The 19,230-nt window shown below is 35.3% G+C and overlaps 1 protein-coding gene across 1 annotated transcript in view; it reads right to left on the bottom strand.

The window, feature by feature from the left end:
- Positions 1 to 19,003, bottom strand: part of LOC150039984 (serine-rich coiled-coil domain-containing protein 2-like) — a 35,550-nt gene extending 16,547 nt beyond the window's left edge. The window contains exons 1-4 of the mRNA XM_090327474.1: positions 18,955 to 19,003; positions 16,692 to 16,745; positions 11,791 to 13,246; positions 10,622 to 10,818 (exon numbers count right to left, since the gene is read on the bottom strand). Coding sequence (XP_090183600.1) covers positions 10,622 to 10,818; positions 11,791 to 13,207 — 1,614 coding nt within the window. The 5' untranslated portion in view covers positions 13,208 to 13,246; positions 16,692 to 16,745; positions 18,955 to 19,003. The remainder of the gene's footprint in view (positions 1 to 10,621; positions 10,819 to 11,790; positions 13,247 to 16,691; positions 16,746 to 18,954) is intronic.
- Between the last annotated feature and the right edge of the window lie 227 nt (positions 19,004 to 19,230).

The raw sequence follows: 19,230 nt of genomic DNA, 5'->3' as shown, positions 1-19,230 counted from the left end.
CAATCTCCAGTACCTTTTTCTTCCTTCCCCAAAAGTTAGATTATACCATATGGCTCAAAACCCAGTCCTCCACATATTTGGTCATTCTGACATAACTTGCCTGCCCCCATGCCGTCACCTGATTAGCATAAGCTAGCAGGGCCCACCAAGAACAAAGATACTTCTGTTACTCTAAAAATTCTGAAGATGGATAGAGGCTCCCACACAAGAACCAGGGAGAACAACTAACTGAACTCCTTATTGTACATGAGAGGACATACCCCAAGACAAAACAAGACAGGAATCAAGACAGCAAAGGAAAAGATGCACAGACCAGTGAATAGAACACATGGTTCAGAAATAAACCCACACAAATACCGTTAACTGATTACAAGAAAGGCACATAAGTATTCCCTGCAGAAACGTCTTTTCAACAAGTAGTGCTAAAACTCACAACAAAAAACACAAAGAAGTCAACCCAAATACAAAAATTTATTCTAAAAATATATTAAGCATATGCCCTCTATAGCATAAAAAAATCAGATAGTCACTGACTAACACTTACAATCGTAGCTAATCAGTAGGCTGAGATTTGGGACTATATTCCAAGCCAATCTGGGCATAGGAGTCTGTGAGACTTTTATTTCCAATTAACCAGAAACAAATCCAGAAATGGAGTAGTAGAAAACCAGTCCTAAATGAAATGGCCAGGCAAGAGCCAATACAGACATTAAAAAGGTACTATACTAAACTTAATTTCCTGGTTTTGATCACTACCCCATGGCTAACATTAGGAGATGAGAGATGAAAGTTATACTCCAACTCTATTTTTCAATTTTTCTCTGTAAGTCTAAATAGCTAAAACTAAAAAGCTGTAAGATGAAACAAAACTTTAAGTCATTCTTACATAGAATATCTGAGTAGCAAAACATTTCCTATTGATTACTTCACACTAACTGGAGTTAGTCAACCCCTGAAAACAAAGGAAATCTCAAAAACAAATAGTAATAATTTAGGAAATTAAAGCTTTTCAAAGAAAGATACTATATTTTCAAAACAAAAGTTATTTCTGCAAGTATTAAAAGCAAGAGGCAAAGAAAACAAGTTACATTACAGGGCAGAGAAAACTTTAAGAGCTTCAGAGCTGGTAAAAATCTCTAGTCACTTAATGCAAATCATAAGGGAAGAACAGTATATATATATAGAGAGAGAGAGAGAGAAAGAGAGAGAGAGAGAAAAAAATAAAAAGCACCAATTGTAGAACTAGGGTCAAAATTTTGGGTTCCTTTGTAGTCCATCTAATATTCTCATATTTTCTACTTCATTAAATCCAGTTAAAGATTAACTTTCCATCTGCCTACATGAAACCAACTTAAGCTCCTAAATCAGCAACAATGACAAATACAGATTACCGGGTTCCTAAACTAGAAAAGAGATGAAAGATTAGGAAAATACCAACTAAAGGACACTAGAAACAGAAGAGTCTGCAGACAGTATGTTCTGGCTTTTGCTTTGTCACAGGAAAAATTTTGGTGATGATGATGATGATGATGATGATGATGATGATGATGATGGTGATGATGACGATGACAACAACAACAATAGCAGCCTGAGTTTAAAATTTGCAATTACTATTCAGACAAAACAGTAACTTCAACTCTTAAATTTTTTCTAGTTTGTGAAAATCATTTAATTTCTCAGCTTCAGTGTACCAGTTAACTACATGCTATCTGATTCAATTCACAGAATTCACAAATTTTTCCATAAATATTATAAATCTACCTTGTGCCTGGTTCTATGCTCCATAAAGGAGATGTGGTGAGAAGAAAATTTACTTTTACATTCACTAATTTTTGTTTTGAACGACAGTCTCTGACTGGGAAGTATAAAGTTTAATTTGTGAAAGTACTCAGAAAAAAAATATTCTACTCATCATCTCACATATAGGTACACTAATATTTAACACATCTGTCATATATTTCTAGGATATGATTTGTATACATCATCTGTCCTTCTGAGATACCCGATTTTCCTTCCTTCCCATATTATTTCTCTAGCTTTTTCCCCCTACTTGTATTTTTTTCTTTACATTCTTAGCAATTCCCCTATTCTTCCCACACATCTCATTTTAGTGGTACTCTCAGGATACATGCTGGTACCTATAACTAAAATGCAAAACTTCTCAATTCCTTGGCCAATAAGCTAACTTTGTACCCATTATTCAAAACTCAATTCAAAATGTTCTTCTTTAAAACTTGATTATTATTTTCCTGCCCTCCTCCATCTATCTCCTTCTTACTCCTATACTTATACATGTATATGAAAAGATAACTTGTTATTTCAAGACATTATATGTACTAATCACATCATATCACTTATAAAATCATCTTGTGATCATGTTTCTCTCTGTCATATTAGGATCTGAATTCATTAAAAATAAAACCTTTTCCACATCAGTGTTCTCAGAATTTATGTGTACTTGCATCATCATAGTTCAAAAAAGTACTAAATTAAACTTCATATTATACTTAATTACATTAATATTGGATGAAAAAATGTTTTAAAGGGTCACAACTATATTTGGCAAATCTGAACTTTCTCCAAATATAAGAGTTATATTAATAGGAAAAAAATGAACCTATGCTGATCAGTATATATGTAAAGCTTTACTACTCGGGGAAAAAAACTTTTGAGAAAGTTTCTTCATCTTACTGTATCCCCTCATCAAATGTGTGGAGAAGTTCACTTCTAATTCTCTGTGATTTGGTGGTCAAGCAAAAGTGGAAGGAACAATAGGAGTTTGAGATTTTGATTTACCTATGTTAAGCCCGCCTCAACTTTCTGTAAGCCGTCTCTCCACTATCCATCTGTGCTAGCATCATATTTCCAGCAAGCTGCAGCTTGCTATTATGACATGTGATACCTTAGAAACTTACTCTGAAAAGACACTATGTCACAATGTATGTGAAAAAAATCCTAAACAGCAATAAACAGTATCTTTAAGTGTTTCTAGTTTTTTTTAACTAAATGGTAATGGTTATCAGGTCATCAGGCATCCATTTTAACAAGTGTTTATTAAAACATTAAGTATCAGAACCCTAAAGCAGAAATGAGTTACCAAGTATACATTAGTCAGTCAGAGGTAACTCATGCTTATAATCCTACCTACTCAGGCAGCTGAGGATCATAGTTCAAAGCCAGCCTCCACAGGAAAATCCATGAGACTCTTATCTACAATGAATCCCAAGTAACTACCAGAAAACTAGAAATGGAGCTGAAGCTCAAAGAGGTAGAGCACTGGCCTTGAACACAAAAGCTCAGGGACAGCATCAAGGCCCTGAGTTCAAGCCAATGATCCACCAAAAAATTAAAATTAAATAGAAAATTAAAATAAAATCCATACTATATTCAAGGTGTGTAGCAGAAACTGGAGAGCAAAGGTGTTTAGACTAAAAAAATATAGTGAGAACTGAGCAAAGAGAAATTATGAAAATAAAAAAGAAATTAACAAGTTATACTTCCCATTTCAAATAATCTAGAAGAACAAACAAAAGCAGAAATGTTACTCAACAATTTCTTAAAGTGAGGACATGAGCTTTTTTCCCCCTACAGTCAATCCATTATAGAATTTGGTAAATTCCAATTATCTTAAGAGAAAAAAATATTACAAAACATTAAGAACAAAATGTTTGTAATATCTCAATCAAGTATAGTGGCACAAGTCTACAATCCCTGCACTCAGGAGGCTGAAGTAGGAGAATATTTAACTGTATAGTAGAATATAAACAGGTGCCCTTGAACCTTACTTGAGAGCCATGATGATTGAAGAATGGGGGGAGGGTCTGAAAAATGTTGCAAAAGTAGCTGTGAAAGATTATTTGTGGCTTTACAAAAAGTAGAACATTTAACAATTTCATGTATCTTTTTTGTTGGGGGGGGATTGTTTTGGGAGGAGATTCTTTTCCCCTAGTCTTTTTGAAGTAATCTCACTTTCTATGTAGTTTAGGTTTGCCTTCAAGTCAGTCTTCTTGCCTCAGCTATCCACTAGGATTGTAGTCATGTGCTATTACATAGGGCCATGCTGTCACTTTTTAAATAAATGCAAAACTGTGTTAGTAGCTACATCCTCTTTTGTGTGTATGCTGGTACTGGGGCGTAGACTCATGGCCTTGTGTTCTCATTCACTCACAGCTGACACTCTACCACTCCAGATCCTCATTTCTGCTTATTAACTGGAGATGAGAGCCTCATGGATTTTTCTGCCCAGGATGACTTAGAACTTCAATCCTCAGATCTCAGCCTTCCGAGTGGCTAGGGTTATCACTGCACAGCCCCTGAATCATTTTACAGAGATAACAATCATCATTTACCCTATACTTGTTACATCACATAATGAATCTGAATGAATAGGAGGACTCATATAGAAATATAGCAGACTCATATAGAAAAGGAGGGGAACCAATTCACCACACACAAAAAAGAGAGAGACAAACCTGAATAAAATCAAAAGGTCAGCCTTGAAAATGACCCTATGGACCACAAGTCTAAACTTGAGATTTCACTGTAACCACAGGGACAGAAGTTAAATATCAATAACCACCATGAAACTCAGCACTAATATAGACTTCATAGTAAAATCCGGGCTGAAGGAGAACATATATATATATCATAAAAATGATAATTTTACAGAATAAAATAAAAATCTGAATATAATTCATTATCACTAGTACTAACTTCTCTAGGTCCATTTCATGTCAAAGAACCAATAAATCCTACCTGTGTATGCCAAGAAAGAAATACAAAATATAATTTGTTCTTTACCTTCAGACAATGAGGAAATCAGTTTAAAGTGACCCCAAAGGGGAAAGTACTGATACAAGGGAAAGCACTGCAGTTAGAAGCAGAGAAGAAGGAGTGATTAATTCTAATGGAAAAGAGGCATTTACTAAAGACTACAAATACTAAGTCTGTTGGAAATCAGGATAGCAAACATCACTTCATATTGAGCAAAACAGAAAACAAAAGAAAGCTAGGATGTGATTTTTTTTAATGCTAGAAGTGGGATAGAGATATGATTCAAGTGATAGCCATTTGCTGAAGAGCAAGTAAATCATCAAGCAAATGTGCAACACTTAGCTGAAACCCTATTTCCAGTAATAGTAAAAAGGAATAATTAATGCATATATATACACATACATACATATATATTACATGTGTACATACATACAAACATATATACATACATGAATACAGATACAGATACATAAAGTGCTGCCAGGTGCCTCATTAAATAGTAACCCTTAGGGGGCAAGGAGAAAAAAACATTAGAGAACAAGTACACATTTGACCAGCAGAGAAACTAAGGAAGGAAGGCTTCCTAGGCTTAAGAACAACATAGGCAAAAGTAGCACTGAAAAAATACAAGTAATCTCAAATAGTATATACACAAATATATAAGGAATAGCAGTATGAGAGTCCTATAACAAAGATACAGGTATAAATAAGGCACATAAACTCATCACTTAAATGATAACTATTTGGCAATAGTACAATGCCTGTTAAAGGGGGCGAAAAACTAGCAGAACAAATATATTGTGAATATTCCTTTTTTATGTGTGTGGGGGGGGCAGTTTTGAACTCAGGGCTGAGCACTGTCCTTGGGCTTTCTCAAGGCTAGAGCTCTACCGCTTGAGCCACAGCATCACTTCCAGATTTTTCTATATATGTGGTACTAAGAAATCCAACCCAGGTCTTCGTCCTACCACTAGGCCAAACTCCCAGGCCCACGAATACTCCTCATAGAGATTTAAAAAAAAAGCCATCCCTAGTCTCTTTCTTAAAGTAAAATAACCAGGATAAATTAAAGGATAGAAAGCCAAAAATTATCTAGGTTACCTCTAAAACTCAAAACAAAATTAAGCATTTTTATGTTCTTCTCTACTTTTGTACTTGAGATATTCCAAACTTCAGTACAAATAACCCAGAAATTCATAAAAATCACAAAAACTACTAATAAGAATATTATTATACTCAGCACATAGTTAGGTCTCAATAAAGTCTAGACCAATCATCAACATAGAAAATCAAATATAGAAGCAGATGCCAGTGGCTCACATCTAGAATTCTAGCTACTCAAAAACTGAAATCAGTAGAATTAAGGTTCACAGACAGCCTGGGCACAAATGTAAGACGTCATTTCAATCAACAACTGGACACAGTGTACAGTGTATAGGATCCAAGCTACATAAAGTATAAATAGCCAATCTTAGGCATAAATATAAGACCCTAAGACCCAATCCAAAATATAACAAGGGCAAAAAGGGCCAAGGATATGAGTCAAGAAATAGAACACCTGCCTAGCAAGCATCATGCCCTGAATACAACCCTCAGTTACACCAAAAAATAAATCTAGCCTGTTGTTTTTTAGTAAACCACAAATGTTCAGTAAAATATATCTGTATACTTGAAATTAGAATAATTACATGAAAGACATTCAAACAATTGTTAAACTCCATTTTAATATTCAAGATTATTTAAAGGATAAGGAATTACACAGTCTTGGAGATATAAACATAATTACATAGACATAAAAATCTATGATGGGATATTACTCTATAGATATGTCATATAGACTGATAGGTATCTATGACATACTAACTCTCAGCTTAATTTTAATTATGTTCTAAAAACTATGTACATAGACGGCCGGGAGTTTGACCTAGTGGTTAAAGTGCTTGCCTAGCATGCATGAAGACCCGGGTTCGATTCCTCGGTACCACATGCATAGAAAAAAGCCAGAAGTGGTGCTGAGGCTCAAGTGGTAGAGCACTAGCCTTGAGAATGTCCAAGGACAGCGCTCAGGCCCTGAGCTCAAGCCCAGGACTGGCAAAAAAAAAAAAAAACTATGTACATAGAGAGATTCCCTTCTTGAATTCTTGTTTGTTAAAGATGACATTTGAAATATGACGTAAAAATCAGTGTTAATAAAATCTTTCAAAAATTAAAATAATGAAAAGGAATTAAACTGTCCTACTATAAGAAAATGAGCCAAAGTTGACAAAACACAGAACAGCAAAGCTAGACACTTTTATAAGGACATGAGATTCAAATATAAAAATCATTCCAGATGACTGTGCATATTCATAACTTTAATCTTGAGGCAGGAGGATTATGAGTTTGAGGCTACCCAGAGCAATCTACCAAGTCCCAGGCCACCCTAAGCTACATGGCAAAAAGCCTTTTTAAGATAATAGAAGAAAAACAAGAAAGAAAAAGTAATTCCCAAAATAACAGCATCTTATACTTTAAAATTACCACTTCCTAAATACTTTGGAGTTATGAAATCAGTCATTGTGACACTATAGTTCAATTCCCCTCAATTAGAGCTTTCATACTGGTCACAGCATGACAGCAGAGGATTCTGAGTACAGTTAACTGTGCTTAAAAAAGAAAAAAAAATGCCTTTGCCTAATGCTATATAAATAAATATGACTATAATAACACTTAGCAGAAAAAAGTACTGAATTTCATCTCCAAAATAGTTGTGTTTCAACTAATGGTTTAATGAGTACAAAAAGGATGAAAAGACTAATTTTTAATTACTTACAAAGTATCAAAACATTTATTCTAGTCAGGTGAGGTGGCTCATGCATGTAATCCTAGCTACTCAGGAGGCTGAGATCTGAGGGTCAAATTTCAAAGCCAGCCCCTGCACTAAAGTCTGTAAGACTCTTTTTATTTTTTAATTGTCAGGATAATGCATAGAGGGGTTATAGTTACATTTGTCAGGTAGTAGGTGCATCACTTCTCACACATTGATACCCTTTCTTATGTTTTTGTCCCCATTTCCCTCCCCGAATCCCTCCCAATCATGTTGTTCCTCCCCCTTCCCTATTTTAAATAAACGTATACACAATATACCAGATAAGAAAGTCAGATACAGTAACAACATGAGATTAACCATAAGGGTAAAAAAAAGAGAAGAGAAATAACATAGTACATTAAGAACAACAATCACACAAGGTAAACCTCTTGTTTCCCTATCCTAGAGTTTATTTTTTATAAAAGAGAATACTCACATGAGTATCTGGAGAAAAAGAGATAAGACAAAATGCACAAAAAAGAATAGAATATAGAGAGTGAATAAAGGCTGTAACAATAATTCATCATAAAAGCAATTCTATACAAGTACATGCTTGTATAAGTAAGTTTAAAATACTCAAAGCAAAAATTCAGCTGAACTTCCAAGCAAAAATGCTAAGTCCAACTATTGCAAAACAGAATCTCAACACGTATCTCAACTTTTCCATCAGTTCTTCATCCTTTTTTAGCCTGTCTTCTTTTGATTAGAAGAAAAATACTAGAGACACCAAAGTACAGAAAGCCTATTTTTTCCTTCCCATCTCAAGTAAACAGAAACATACTGATCACGGAGGAAAGTCATGGATATCAGGGGCTAATAGTCAATTGAGACATGTTTAAAACTAAGAGAAGGCATTTTTGGGTGTTGAAAATGGTAAACCGCTAAAGGCACCAGGTACTAAATGTCATATTGCTGCCATCTGCTGGACATCACATTCATGTGCATTTCAATTACATTCATTTTTAAAAGGCCTCATAATAAAAAATCATAAACTGTAAGCTTTATTTCCTTTATCTAATAACATAAAGACACTTTCTCTAAATTAAATATGCTTCCTCTTCCTCTATATGCTTGTACAACTTAAATATTTCTGTTAAGTTTGAGTATAGTAGCTTGTAACTATAATCACAGTTACTCAGAAGGCAGAGATTGAGAGAATGCCAAGTCTCAAGGCCAGCTTTGGCAAAAAGTTAGCTAGAGTTCATCCCAACAAACAAGCCAGTCATCACCTGTGACAATCACCTGTGACCCCAGCTAAGGGAGACGCTGTGGTTAGGAGGATTATGAGGTGAAGCCAGACCCAGAAAAAACAAGAACCCCTATCTGAACGATAATGAAAGTAAAAAGGACTAGGGTGTGGCTGAAGAGATAAAGTACCAGCCCAGGAAAGGCCTGAGATCAAACTCCAGAAGCACTCCTATCTCCACTTTTACCCTCTTCCTGAAAATAGCCTGGTAGCAATATTGTTTTTTTCCATGTCTTTATTTCATAGGAGTACAAAAAAAATTATATTGCTTGAAATCTACTTTGAATGCAACATAATCACAAAAACTACTATATGACTTTATGAGGAAATCTCATTTTACATACTAAATAATAAAGGATGAGAGTGGTTTTTGTTGTTGTTTTGTTTGTTGGCCAGTCCTAGGGCTTCAACTCAGGACTTGTGCCATGATTCTGAGCTGCTTTTGCTCAAGGCTAGCATTCTACCAGCTGAACCACATCATCACTTTCAGCTTTTTTTCATTTATGTGGTACTGTAGATGAATTGAACCCAGGATTTCATGCATGCTAGGCATGCCCTCTACCACTAAAACATATTCCCAGCCTGAGTCTTTTTGTTTAATTGTCAGGAGCTCTTGGAGCTTGTTGGGCTCAGTTTGCTTACTCAGCTAACATTCTACCACTTAAGTCAACCTTTCCTTTTTGTGAGTCATTTGAGGTGTAGTTTGTCTAAGCATTCTTAAAACTGCACTCCTCTGGATCTACGCCTCTTAAGTTCAGGAATACAAGCACAAAAGGCATCAATGCCCTGTTAACTAACACATCTGTTACACCTTATTCAAACAGCATATTAACCACATTACTCACAACTGTTTCTTAGAATACCTGTGTATAATAAATGCATGGTAGATTGATAGGAAACTTATAAATAAGACAACAACACAATCTCTTTCTCTCCAACAAAGGGCTTCAAGTGATCAAACTTGCAGAGATCATAATGGACAGGTGCCTCCAATGGCTATCCAGGCCTTCAACAAGGTAAAGAGTAAAGACTAAAGGTAAGACTAAAAGTTAAAACTTACTGTGTTGAAGTGGTACTGTGGCTCAACATGGTCGAGTACTAGCTAGCCTTGAGCTAAAGAGCTTAGGGATAACACCCAGACCCTGAGTTTAAGCTTCACAGTCAACAACAAGGAAGAACAACAACAAAAAAACCTTACTGTGGTCTGTGAATGGTATCCCTAGGTTTCTCAATAATTGCTAGGTAATGTTTTGCCATGGGCACAGTGAGATAGCTGAACCTCTAGCTTCTTTCTATTCACCAACTAACACTCTGCAATATAACTGAAAATGTTTCCAGAAAGGCCCAGGAAATAGATCAGTGGCACAGCCCTTGCCTATCAAGTGCAATGTCCTAGGTTCAATCCCGGTATCAAAAGGAAAAAGACCCAAAAATGTTCCCAGATACTGACGATCTCTACCTACTTGAGAATTTCTGGCCTAGCTAAACTTGCCCAATAAAGTACATCCATAGATACATGTGTATGTGTGTGCATGTATGTATGCATATTCTATAATGAACATGTGTATATGTATTTAAATCAAAGGTTACACTTTCTGTATTTACTATACATTTTATAGGGTCCTAATAAATACATGAGTTATTATTTCCCAAACTAGGAAAGTTATTTCATAAATTAAAAATGTCAGTCAATGCCAAAAGCTTCACTACAGTAAGGTAAAGTATTTCAAGAGGGCATAGAAATCCATACATACTATGCTGTTCATTTCAGAAGATTCATAGCTGCCAACTGGATGCACATTCCCAATGGGTTCCAAGCCCTCTTCATCCCACATGTATGTTCCATCAGAACTATCCAATGGGGAGAGTTCAAATGAAGAGCCAGCTCTGTAATCCGCATCCGGGGAAATCAAGTTATTTCCGGAAGTATGCTTTGTATAGCAACTCCTATCTTCAGTTGGTTTAAAAAAGAGAGAAATATTGATTCACAAAATATGATTATTTGTCATTTCTAAAAAATAAGCTATAAGAATTCAATATATTATGGCCAAAGAGATGGCCCCCAAACGCATACATAACTGCAACATCTTCTAAGTCTTAAAGAATTTTTTTTAAAATAAAGAATAAAATCTTTAAAATATTTCTAGTAAACAAAAAAATTCACTTAGCCATTCTTTACTACTGTAACATTTCTGATATCCTCATATTTCTTTAATATTTTCCAAGATATTATTTTAACCACTGTTCAGGAAACTCCTTTCCTCTGTGTGTTCTTTAACTTCATAGTTGCCTTCTTATAAGGAAATAAACTTGTTCTCACAGTCCCTTTTATAAGACCTGCAGACAATCAAGGGTTTGTGTGTATTTCCAGGCATGACCACATTCCTGTATCCATTCTTTTCAGTTCTTCTTTTAGGGCATATGAAAATACAAATATACGTTCTCTAGTATCTAATGTCAATATAGCTATCTATATTGGGAAATGATTCATATACGGCTATTTCATTTTCTTCAATTACAGAAATAAAGTTCCTTGGGCAGTATCACTATTAAAATTGCTAAACAAGCAAATTTAGACTGGGCATGACCTTCCCTATCTTATGTTTCTTTTGACATAGTTTTATTCTTAACAAAGACCAATGATTCACCACTCTAGGCAGAGAGATCATTTGGGAAACATTGTCTATATTAAATACGAAGTGGCTTGGATATAATAGCCAAGAAAGAACAAAAAAGACATTTTACTGATTTTGCATTAGATAGGTTAAAAAGAGGATAGGGAACAAAAATCACAAGGAAGATAAATGTTGCCCAACTCCAGATTCAACCCGCTGTATAACACTGAGAGTATCTTAGAAGATAATCCTAAATGATAATTTGGTTATAGGAGAAAAGCAAGGAAATTAACGATGTTAATATTTACCAGAAACACTTAAATCTATCCATTCATCAGTTTTACCAAAGGTTTTTTCATTTTCTTTGGGGGAATCAAATACATCCTTGGAAGGTCCATTTTCATGTTTTTCTTCTTTGAGAGACATTTCCTCTGGTGTTATTCTAGTTCTGTTGGAGTCTTCTATATCAATAAAATCATCACTGAAGTCTTCACTTAAGTCATTCTTATCAGAAGATGATAAAGAAGATAAGGAAATATCATCCACATCATCACTTAGATATCTAATTTTAGTATCATGTTTCACGGTCTGGTCATTTTCTGTTCTGTAACTTTCATTTTCAATTACTTCTTGGTCCTTATTGGTGGTGTTGTCCTTAACCAAAACTGTAGCCTCTTCCTCTACACAGGTGTCAGCAGATGTATTTTTATTACCATCGACGGTGATAGTTCCAGAAAATGGAGGTCGGCTGGATTTCAGTAGAGAGGGGTGAACCATCCTATAACCCAAAGTAGAAGTTACACCTGACCCATTTGCTAAAGCCAGTTTCTTTCCACCAGGAGCATAAGGCCTATTAAATCCATACCCCAAATGTTCATTTCCATTAAGTACTTCCAAATGCCGAGAACTTCTTGTTAGCATACTTGACCGTAGAGGCACTCTAATGGGAAGCTGCTGGTTCTGATAAGGCTTTGTAAGATCAACAGCTCTATTGAAGGAATGTGATCTGGTTATAGATGAAGGGGGAAGGAATGAATTCTGAATGGAATGTGAAAAACTCTGTGACCTTACCATTCTTTCACAAGCCATAGACTTAATATTGTCTGGGGACTGTGCTAAGCTTTCTCCAGAACTGCTTCGAGTGGCACAGGAGTTTGCTCGGGGCCTCTGCATGCTACCAGCTGATCGATTTCCATAAAATCCATTCAACTGAGATTTTGGAGCACTGACTGAAGAATATGAAGTCCTTCCTAGTAACGTGCCTTTGGTGAATTTACACAAGTTAGATGGTCCAGAAAAAGACTTTCGGTTTACCTCCTCTGTAGATGATACAAACATAGTGGATGGCTTTGTTAACTTTGATGTGAATAAAGGAAGACTTTTTAAACCTCCCTTTACCTCATTTTTATCCAACATTCCTTGAGCAGGTGCATGTTTTTCAGTATCAGTGAGTTTATCATGTGAATTTTGAGTACTGTTAGGTTCTTCAGTATTTCGTGTACTAAGTTGGTATTTATTTGCTTTCCTCCAATTAAAGGAATGAGATAATGAACAATCAGAGCCATTATTTTTTATATAACTTTTGATGTTACTACCCTTGGACGTTCCTAATAGAGTAACAGCTGTCCCACTGGACATCGGCTTCAGTGTACTTCTTACAGATTTTGCACCATATTTCGGCAACTTGGAACCCAAAAATGTCTTGATTTGTGTCTTCTCTTCCATGAGCTATAAGCTACATTTGTTCTCAAATTGTGACAGAATCTGAAGAGAAGAAAAAAAGAAAGTAAGATATCCAAAGTAAGATTAATAATGCATGCCTATATAAATGTACATATGTAATAACACAAAGAAAAATTCAAAATTATTAATGGTTCTTGTAGTCATCTTAAAAAAGACCAAATATACTAATTAAAGCAACAACTTCATGACATTTTTCTAAATACCTTATTAAAAATTTGGGCCATATATAATAGAAATGCCCACAGGTAATAAAAGTGGACAATCAAATGTGACTAGATTTCAAGAAGTTTCTACAGTATATCATCCAATTTCCTATTAAAACAGTTTCATTTATTACAATAAAAATATATGAAAAAAGTTTCACTTTTGATTATAAACTCTTCTTTTGAAAAATCAGAACATAATGGAATTCATTGCCTTAGGTCTTTAAAAATAGTGTATTATTATCATTGGGGCTGGTTCTATGCTTGAAAACCAATTTATTTATAATCTGTTGTAAATGTTTTATTCTGTTTGCAGTTAGGAAATGCAGAATTCAAAGTGATCTCCTAGCTTGTAAGCAAACTGAGATGTACTATCCCTTTTTATTAAAAATGAGTTAATGTGTCAAGAAACCAACTAGCAAAGTGGGTTTAACCATTACCCCTTCTGTGTTCTATCTAATTCCTTTGGTTGTTAATATGGTGATAACTGAAATCCAAGGTAAATTTTAAATATTAAGATTTCTGATTTATTGAGTTTGAATTATGCCACCATGCTTATGTAAAGGTGAAAGTGGCACTATGGTGAAACTTAACAAGAAGCAGTTTCTTAGTTGTAACAATTTTAATTCTCCTTTTTTGTGACTTCTTTCCCTATAGTCTTGAAATAGCAAAAGGTTACTACATCTCTCATTACTGTAGTGCTGAGGTTATTGAAGTCACACAAATATATCTGTGTGTTTGATTCTTGGAAAGTTATCTGTTAAGTCCTAGAACAAAGGTAAATGTGTTTCATGTTTTGCACACAAATTCAGAATTTGAATAACCATTTGACTTCATAGTGTGATCTCAAAAAAGGAATTTCTCCTTTATTTTTTCTTGCAGTTAATGTAAGAGTACACTAAATCTCTAAGTTTCTGAACTATTAGAAGTACAGATGACCTAGTAAAGATGTAGTAGTGTGTTTTATTCATTTTTGCATGTGTTTATTTTTCCTTATGTTCTCAGAAGATGATTTATTTGCTCAGCTCAGTGGTGTTATAACTAAAAATCATCAAAAGAAGCAGTCTCCAGATAACAAGCCAAGTATTACTTATTATTTTTTATTGAGTTGAAATTGTAATTCTAACACTTTTCCACATACAAAACACAAGTGTCATGAAGGGTCTTCATGATTGCATTATAGAAGAATTTAATATGTCATAATTAGTTAATTGGGCATTCAACTATAATGTTAATTTCCCATGATGGAAAAATTTAAAGATGAATTTGAAAAAAAATTGAAAGAATTTCACTTATTAGTTTCTGTTACATGTATCTTGCTTAAGTTTCTGTTCATTAATTTACATTCATCCAATTATATAAAGCAAATTTGGAGGAAACAAGAAGTTGTGCAGTATTTCCAACGACAGTTCTCTTTTATTTTTGTGTTTTCTACTTTAAAATGTCTGTTTTATCAGGTCAGTTTAATCGGGTAGATTATCAAAATTCAAGAATGATCTCTTTCCCCATCAAAAAAAAAGAAAATAAAAAAATCAGAACATGTGATTTTGATTGAAAAAAATACACAAGGTCTTACAAAAATTGGAACATGTTTTTAAATAATTACTGAAATTATAATAAGGATGAGAAAAATGAAATAGCACCAAAAAAGAAAAACTATTCTGGCACTAAGAGTTGACATTTTAGCCATCTTTATTTTATTTTGTTGTAAAGGTAATGTACAGAGGGGTCACAGTTAATAAGTAAGGTAATGAGTACGTTTCTTTTGTTTTTTCCAGTCCTGGGGCTTGAACTCAGGACCTGGACACTGTCCTTGGGCTTTCTCAAGGCTAGCACTCTACCACTTGAGCCGCAGCACCACTTCTAGCTTTGCCCATATTCATGGTACCAAACAATCAAACCCAGGACTTCCTACATGCTAGGCAAGCACTCTACCACTAGGCCTTACTCCAGGCCCTTGAGTACATTTCTTGTTGAACACAGTTACAACTCTATCCTTTTTCTCTCACTCTCCTACTCCTTTAATTCCCCCTCACCCCAAGTTGTAAAGTTCATTTCTAACCTAGTGTCTTGTGAGTATCACTGTTACACTTGTTCACCCTATGTCCTTGATTCACCACGTTGTCATTCTCCTTTCTTTCCCAAATCAGATAAACATATATACAACACACAGGGTACCAGAATCAAAAAGTGTTAAACAGCTACCTCAAAAGAACTTCCATCCAGTAATACAAGCAAACACTAAACTTAGTGTCAAAATGAAACAAAAAAAGTTAATAAAGTTGATTGGCCCATGAATCATTAACCACAATACCTCAAATCAATTTTAAACATAACATAAAACTACCCATACACATATTCACATACGAACATAGAACTGGAAACTAGCTTCTCCTCTTCAAGTAACCACTCAATAAATAACATCCTATGATAAAATTATTTTAAAATTATAAAGAAATATTTAAAAATATGTCTAAATTTTTAGAAAAACATAATACAGTCACTGCTTCCACTAACTATGTAATTCTGTAAAAATCCAAATGAGTAAAATACAAACAAAAATGCGAGCCTTTGTATCACTAATATTTTTATGTAATTATTACGTCTTTAATTTGTCAAAAAAAGAAACGTGTGCATCCACCAGTCCTGAGGCCTGGATGCTATGAACTTTTTTATGATAGTGCTCTTCCACTTGAGCCACAGCTCCAGTCCCAGTTTTTCTTTGTTTTATTTTGTTTGGTAGTTATTTGGAATTAACAATTTCCTGCCCAGAGCTAGCTTTGAATTGTGATCCTCAGAATTCAGCCCCTTAAGAGACCCCAACACATACTTGGCTGTATTCTTAACTGCTTCTCACCAAAGGACAAGGAACAACAGCCTAGAAGCTGGACTCTCATCATAACTGTCAGTGGGCCTGTCAAAGTATCAGATTTCTGGAGAATGAAAGAGGCCCACCAGCTCTTTCACCTCAGAAACACGGAGACCACCTCACTGTGCCTGACTGTGATTCTTACCTCCATGGCTCAGTAAAAGTTGCATGTAGGCAATAAGTAAATAAGGTAGAGAATAGGTAAATAAAGATACGGTTGCTATGTTTGAATTCACAATAGACCATGACCAAGTATCTGCTGCCAGATGCTATCATTTTCTATTTAGTTTCAGTACAGGAGGAAGAATATTGAAGACAACGATCAGCTGTCATATAGACTGTGTACTAAACTCACACTAAAAATGAATTTACATTCAGATGACAGATAACTCACCAAATGTTAATGCTCGATTCACAAACCGCAATGGCGGTTAACGTTGTGTCATCCCTAAAAAGTGAAGTAAAAAAAAAAAAGACACAGAAAATTGAGTTGGAAACTGTAGAGGAAATCAAACCTTTTCTACAAGGCTGGGTACTAAAACCATAACTGCGTTCATCTTAGGAACAGGTTCTGCCACTTGAGCTACAGCTCCATCTCCAGCTCCTCTGTTCCCTCTAGCTCTTTGCTCTGGTATCCGGTGTGAACTAACAGACCAGAACCAAATGAAAAGCAGTATTTTCCTTTTACCACAGAAATACAGTTGAATCTGTTCAGGAAATTAAATATGGACTGGTTTCATGCAAGGTAGAGAATTTTTCCCAGTACCCCTACCACAGTACCTCTTGACATCTTGTATGAATTTCAATACAATACACTTCAAGGGAACTCAACCTGAGATCATAGCTAATATTCTGCTTCCTCTGTTCCTTCTATTCCCTCATTACCTTCAGTAATCCTAGATGTCTTTACTGACTTACTCTCAGATTGGACCAAGGGGAGGCAGGCCAGAAACAGAGAACACTTCATTGTTCACCAGGACATTGAGAATTCCCTCTCCTTACAGGAGCCTCAATTCTTTACCCAATTTGTGAAAACACGGAATGGCACAGAAAAATTTCACTTCCTTGACCTTCCAAGGGGTCCCACAAACATGGTACTTAGTCTCTGTACAGCTTTCTACACAAGTCTGTCTACATTTGAGTATCTGACAACAAATGGCTCTCATCTGTCAATCTATGTGTATTCTGCTCCTCATTATCAACATGAACCATTAATTTATGCACAGTCAAATACTATGGAAGTTCCTAAAGAGACTTTTCTTCTCAAATTGCTATAATACCCAGAAAACGAACTCTACATACTCTATATATGTAAAGGGGTATTTCCTAGAAATGAGGCCTCTCTCTCCAATGAAATGACTACCTGTGCTAAATAAAAACTTATGCAAGATTCACAAGGAGTTCTTTTCCTATGACCCTAAAGCACTGTTTACACTGTTTTCGTGGGTTTCCTGATGTTCTGTTTCCCTTGCTATGAAGGAAATTGAGCTGATCATTCATCTACATTTCTGCTTCCTCTCTCCCCTCCTTGCTTCCTCTGTCTGTCCAGCCTCTCTGATTCATAATAGGATTGGTACTTCATGGGTTATTCACCTTAAACTACAGAATATATGTGGAAACTAACACACAGACATGCTTTGGCTATTTAGTAATATTTGCCTTTCACATAAAATTCCAACCCTGACTTGATGGTAAAAGACTTCTCATTCACTAAATAAATCACAAATGCTATGAGGGAGCTGTCTTCAGCTGTCACGTCTCCCATGAACATCTGAAAACCTAGGTAAGTCATTCTATTTTAGCCAGCCTCCTTCTCACAGCAATGAAATGAGACACATCAAGGATGAACATGGGCATGAACAGATTCGCTGGTCTTTTCATCATCATCATCATCTCTTGAGATAGACATCCATCACATAATTAGGCAAATTTTTGATTGGGGCCAAAAACGCACCTTATCAGTAAAGCATTTTAGGAAAATACATAACAAATTAAAAAGCCCCTAATGATCAGTCTTTACTCATTCATTGAGAGAGACAGAGACAGAGACAGAGAGAGAGAGACAGAGAGAGAGAGAGAGAGAGAGAGAGAGACAGAGACAGAGACAGAGAGAGAGAGAGAGGGAGAGAGAGAGAGAAAGAGAGAGAGAGACAGACAGACAGAGACAGAGACAGAGAGAGACAGAGAGACAGAGAGAGACAGTGTATGAGAAAGAGAGAGAGAGAGAGACAAACAGACGCACACACATACAGACACACAGACAGACACACAGACAGACACACAGACAGACCACCACCTTTAACTTGTTTTATCCTCTAACTAGAAACAACGGAGTCACCAGAACGTTTAACCTGCTGAATCCTACAACAAAACACTAAATTTCTTTTGGCCACCACACTAAATTAGGAACAAGAAGAATTCTTGATATTTCTTCTTGAAAACACCTAAGATTTTAGAAAGTGATCTAGAGATATTACAGCCCAAGAATCTTAGAAAAATAACAAAGGCCCTACAGTGTCATCAATACCTAAAATAAAGTTCTGTAATCCTAATCACTTTCATTTCAATGACTATCCTTTCATGTGTGACTGTACTTATATACATTTAATTATGCATAGATGCACATAGATGAGAGTATATGTATATTTAGACCTTACTCTTCATTGTTGTTTGTTTCGTCAAGTTTGGTTGTGGTATAAGTTGAGGTGTCCCTATAGAATGAAACCAAACGTCATAGTCAGACTCTCTAATGGTTTTTGTAGACTTGATTACAAATCCCTTCTTTCTTTCTTTAATAACCCATTAACCATTCACAGTGTTTGGTTCGATTTCTATCTATTTCAATATTTTCTGCAGTTTATCTTGTTATTTCCAGTTGAATCCCACCATAGTATGATAGGAAAGAGTACATTGACTTTTCTTATATGCAATTG

This window comes from Megascapheus bottae, unplaced genomic scaffold (genome assembly GCF_031878675.1).
Source record: "Megascapheus bottae isolate mThoBot1 unplaced genomic scaffold, mThoBot2.hap1 HAP1_SCAFFOLD_43, whole genome shotgun sequence".
Lineage (NCBI taxonomy): Eukaryota > Metazoa > Chordata > Mammalia > Rodentia > Geomyidae > Megascapheus > Megascapheus bottae.
The sequence above is the reverse complement of the archived record's forward strand: the minus strand, read 5'-3'. Positions and strand labels throughout refer to the sequence as shown.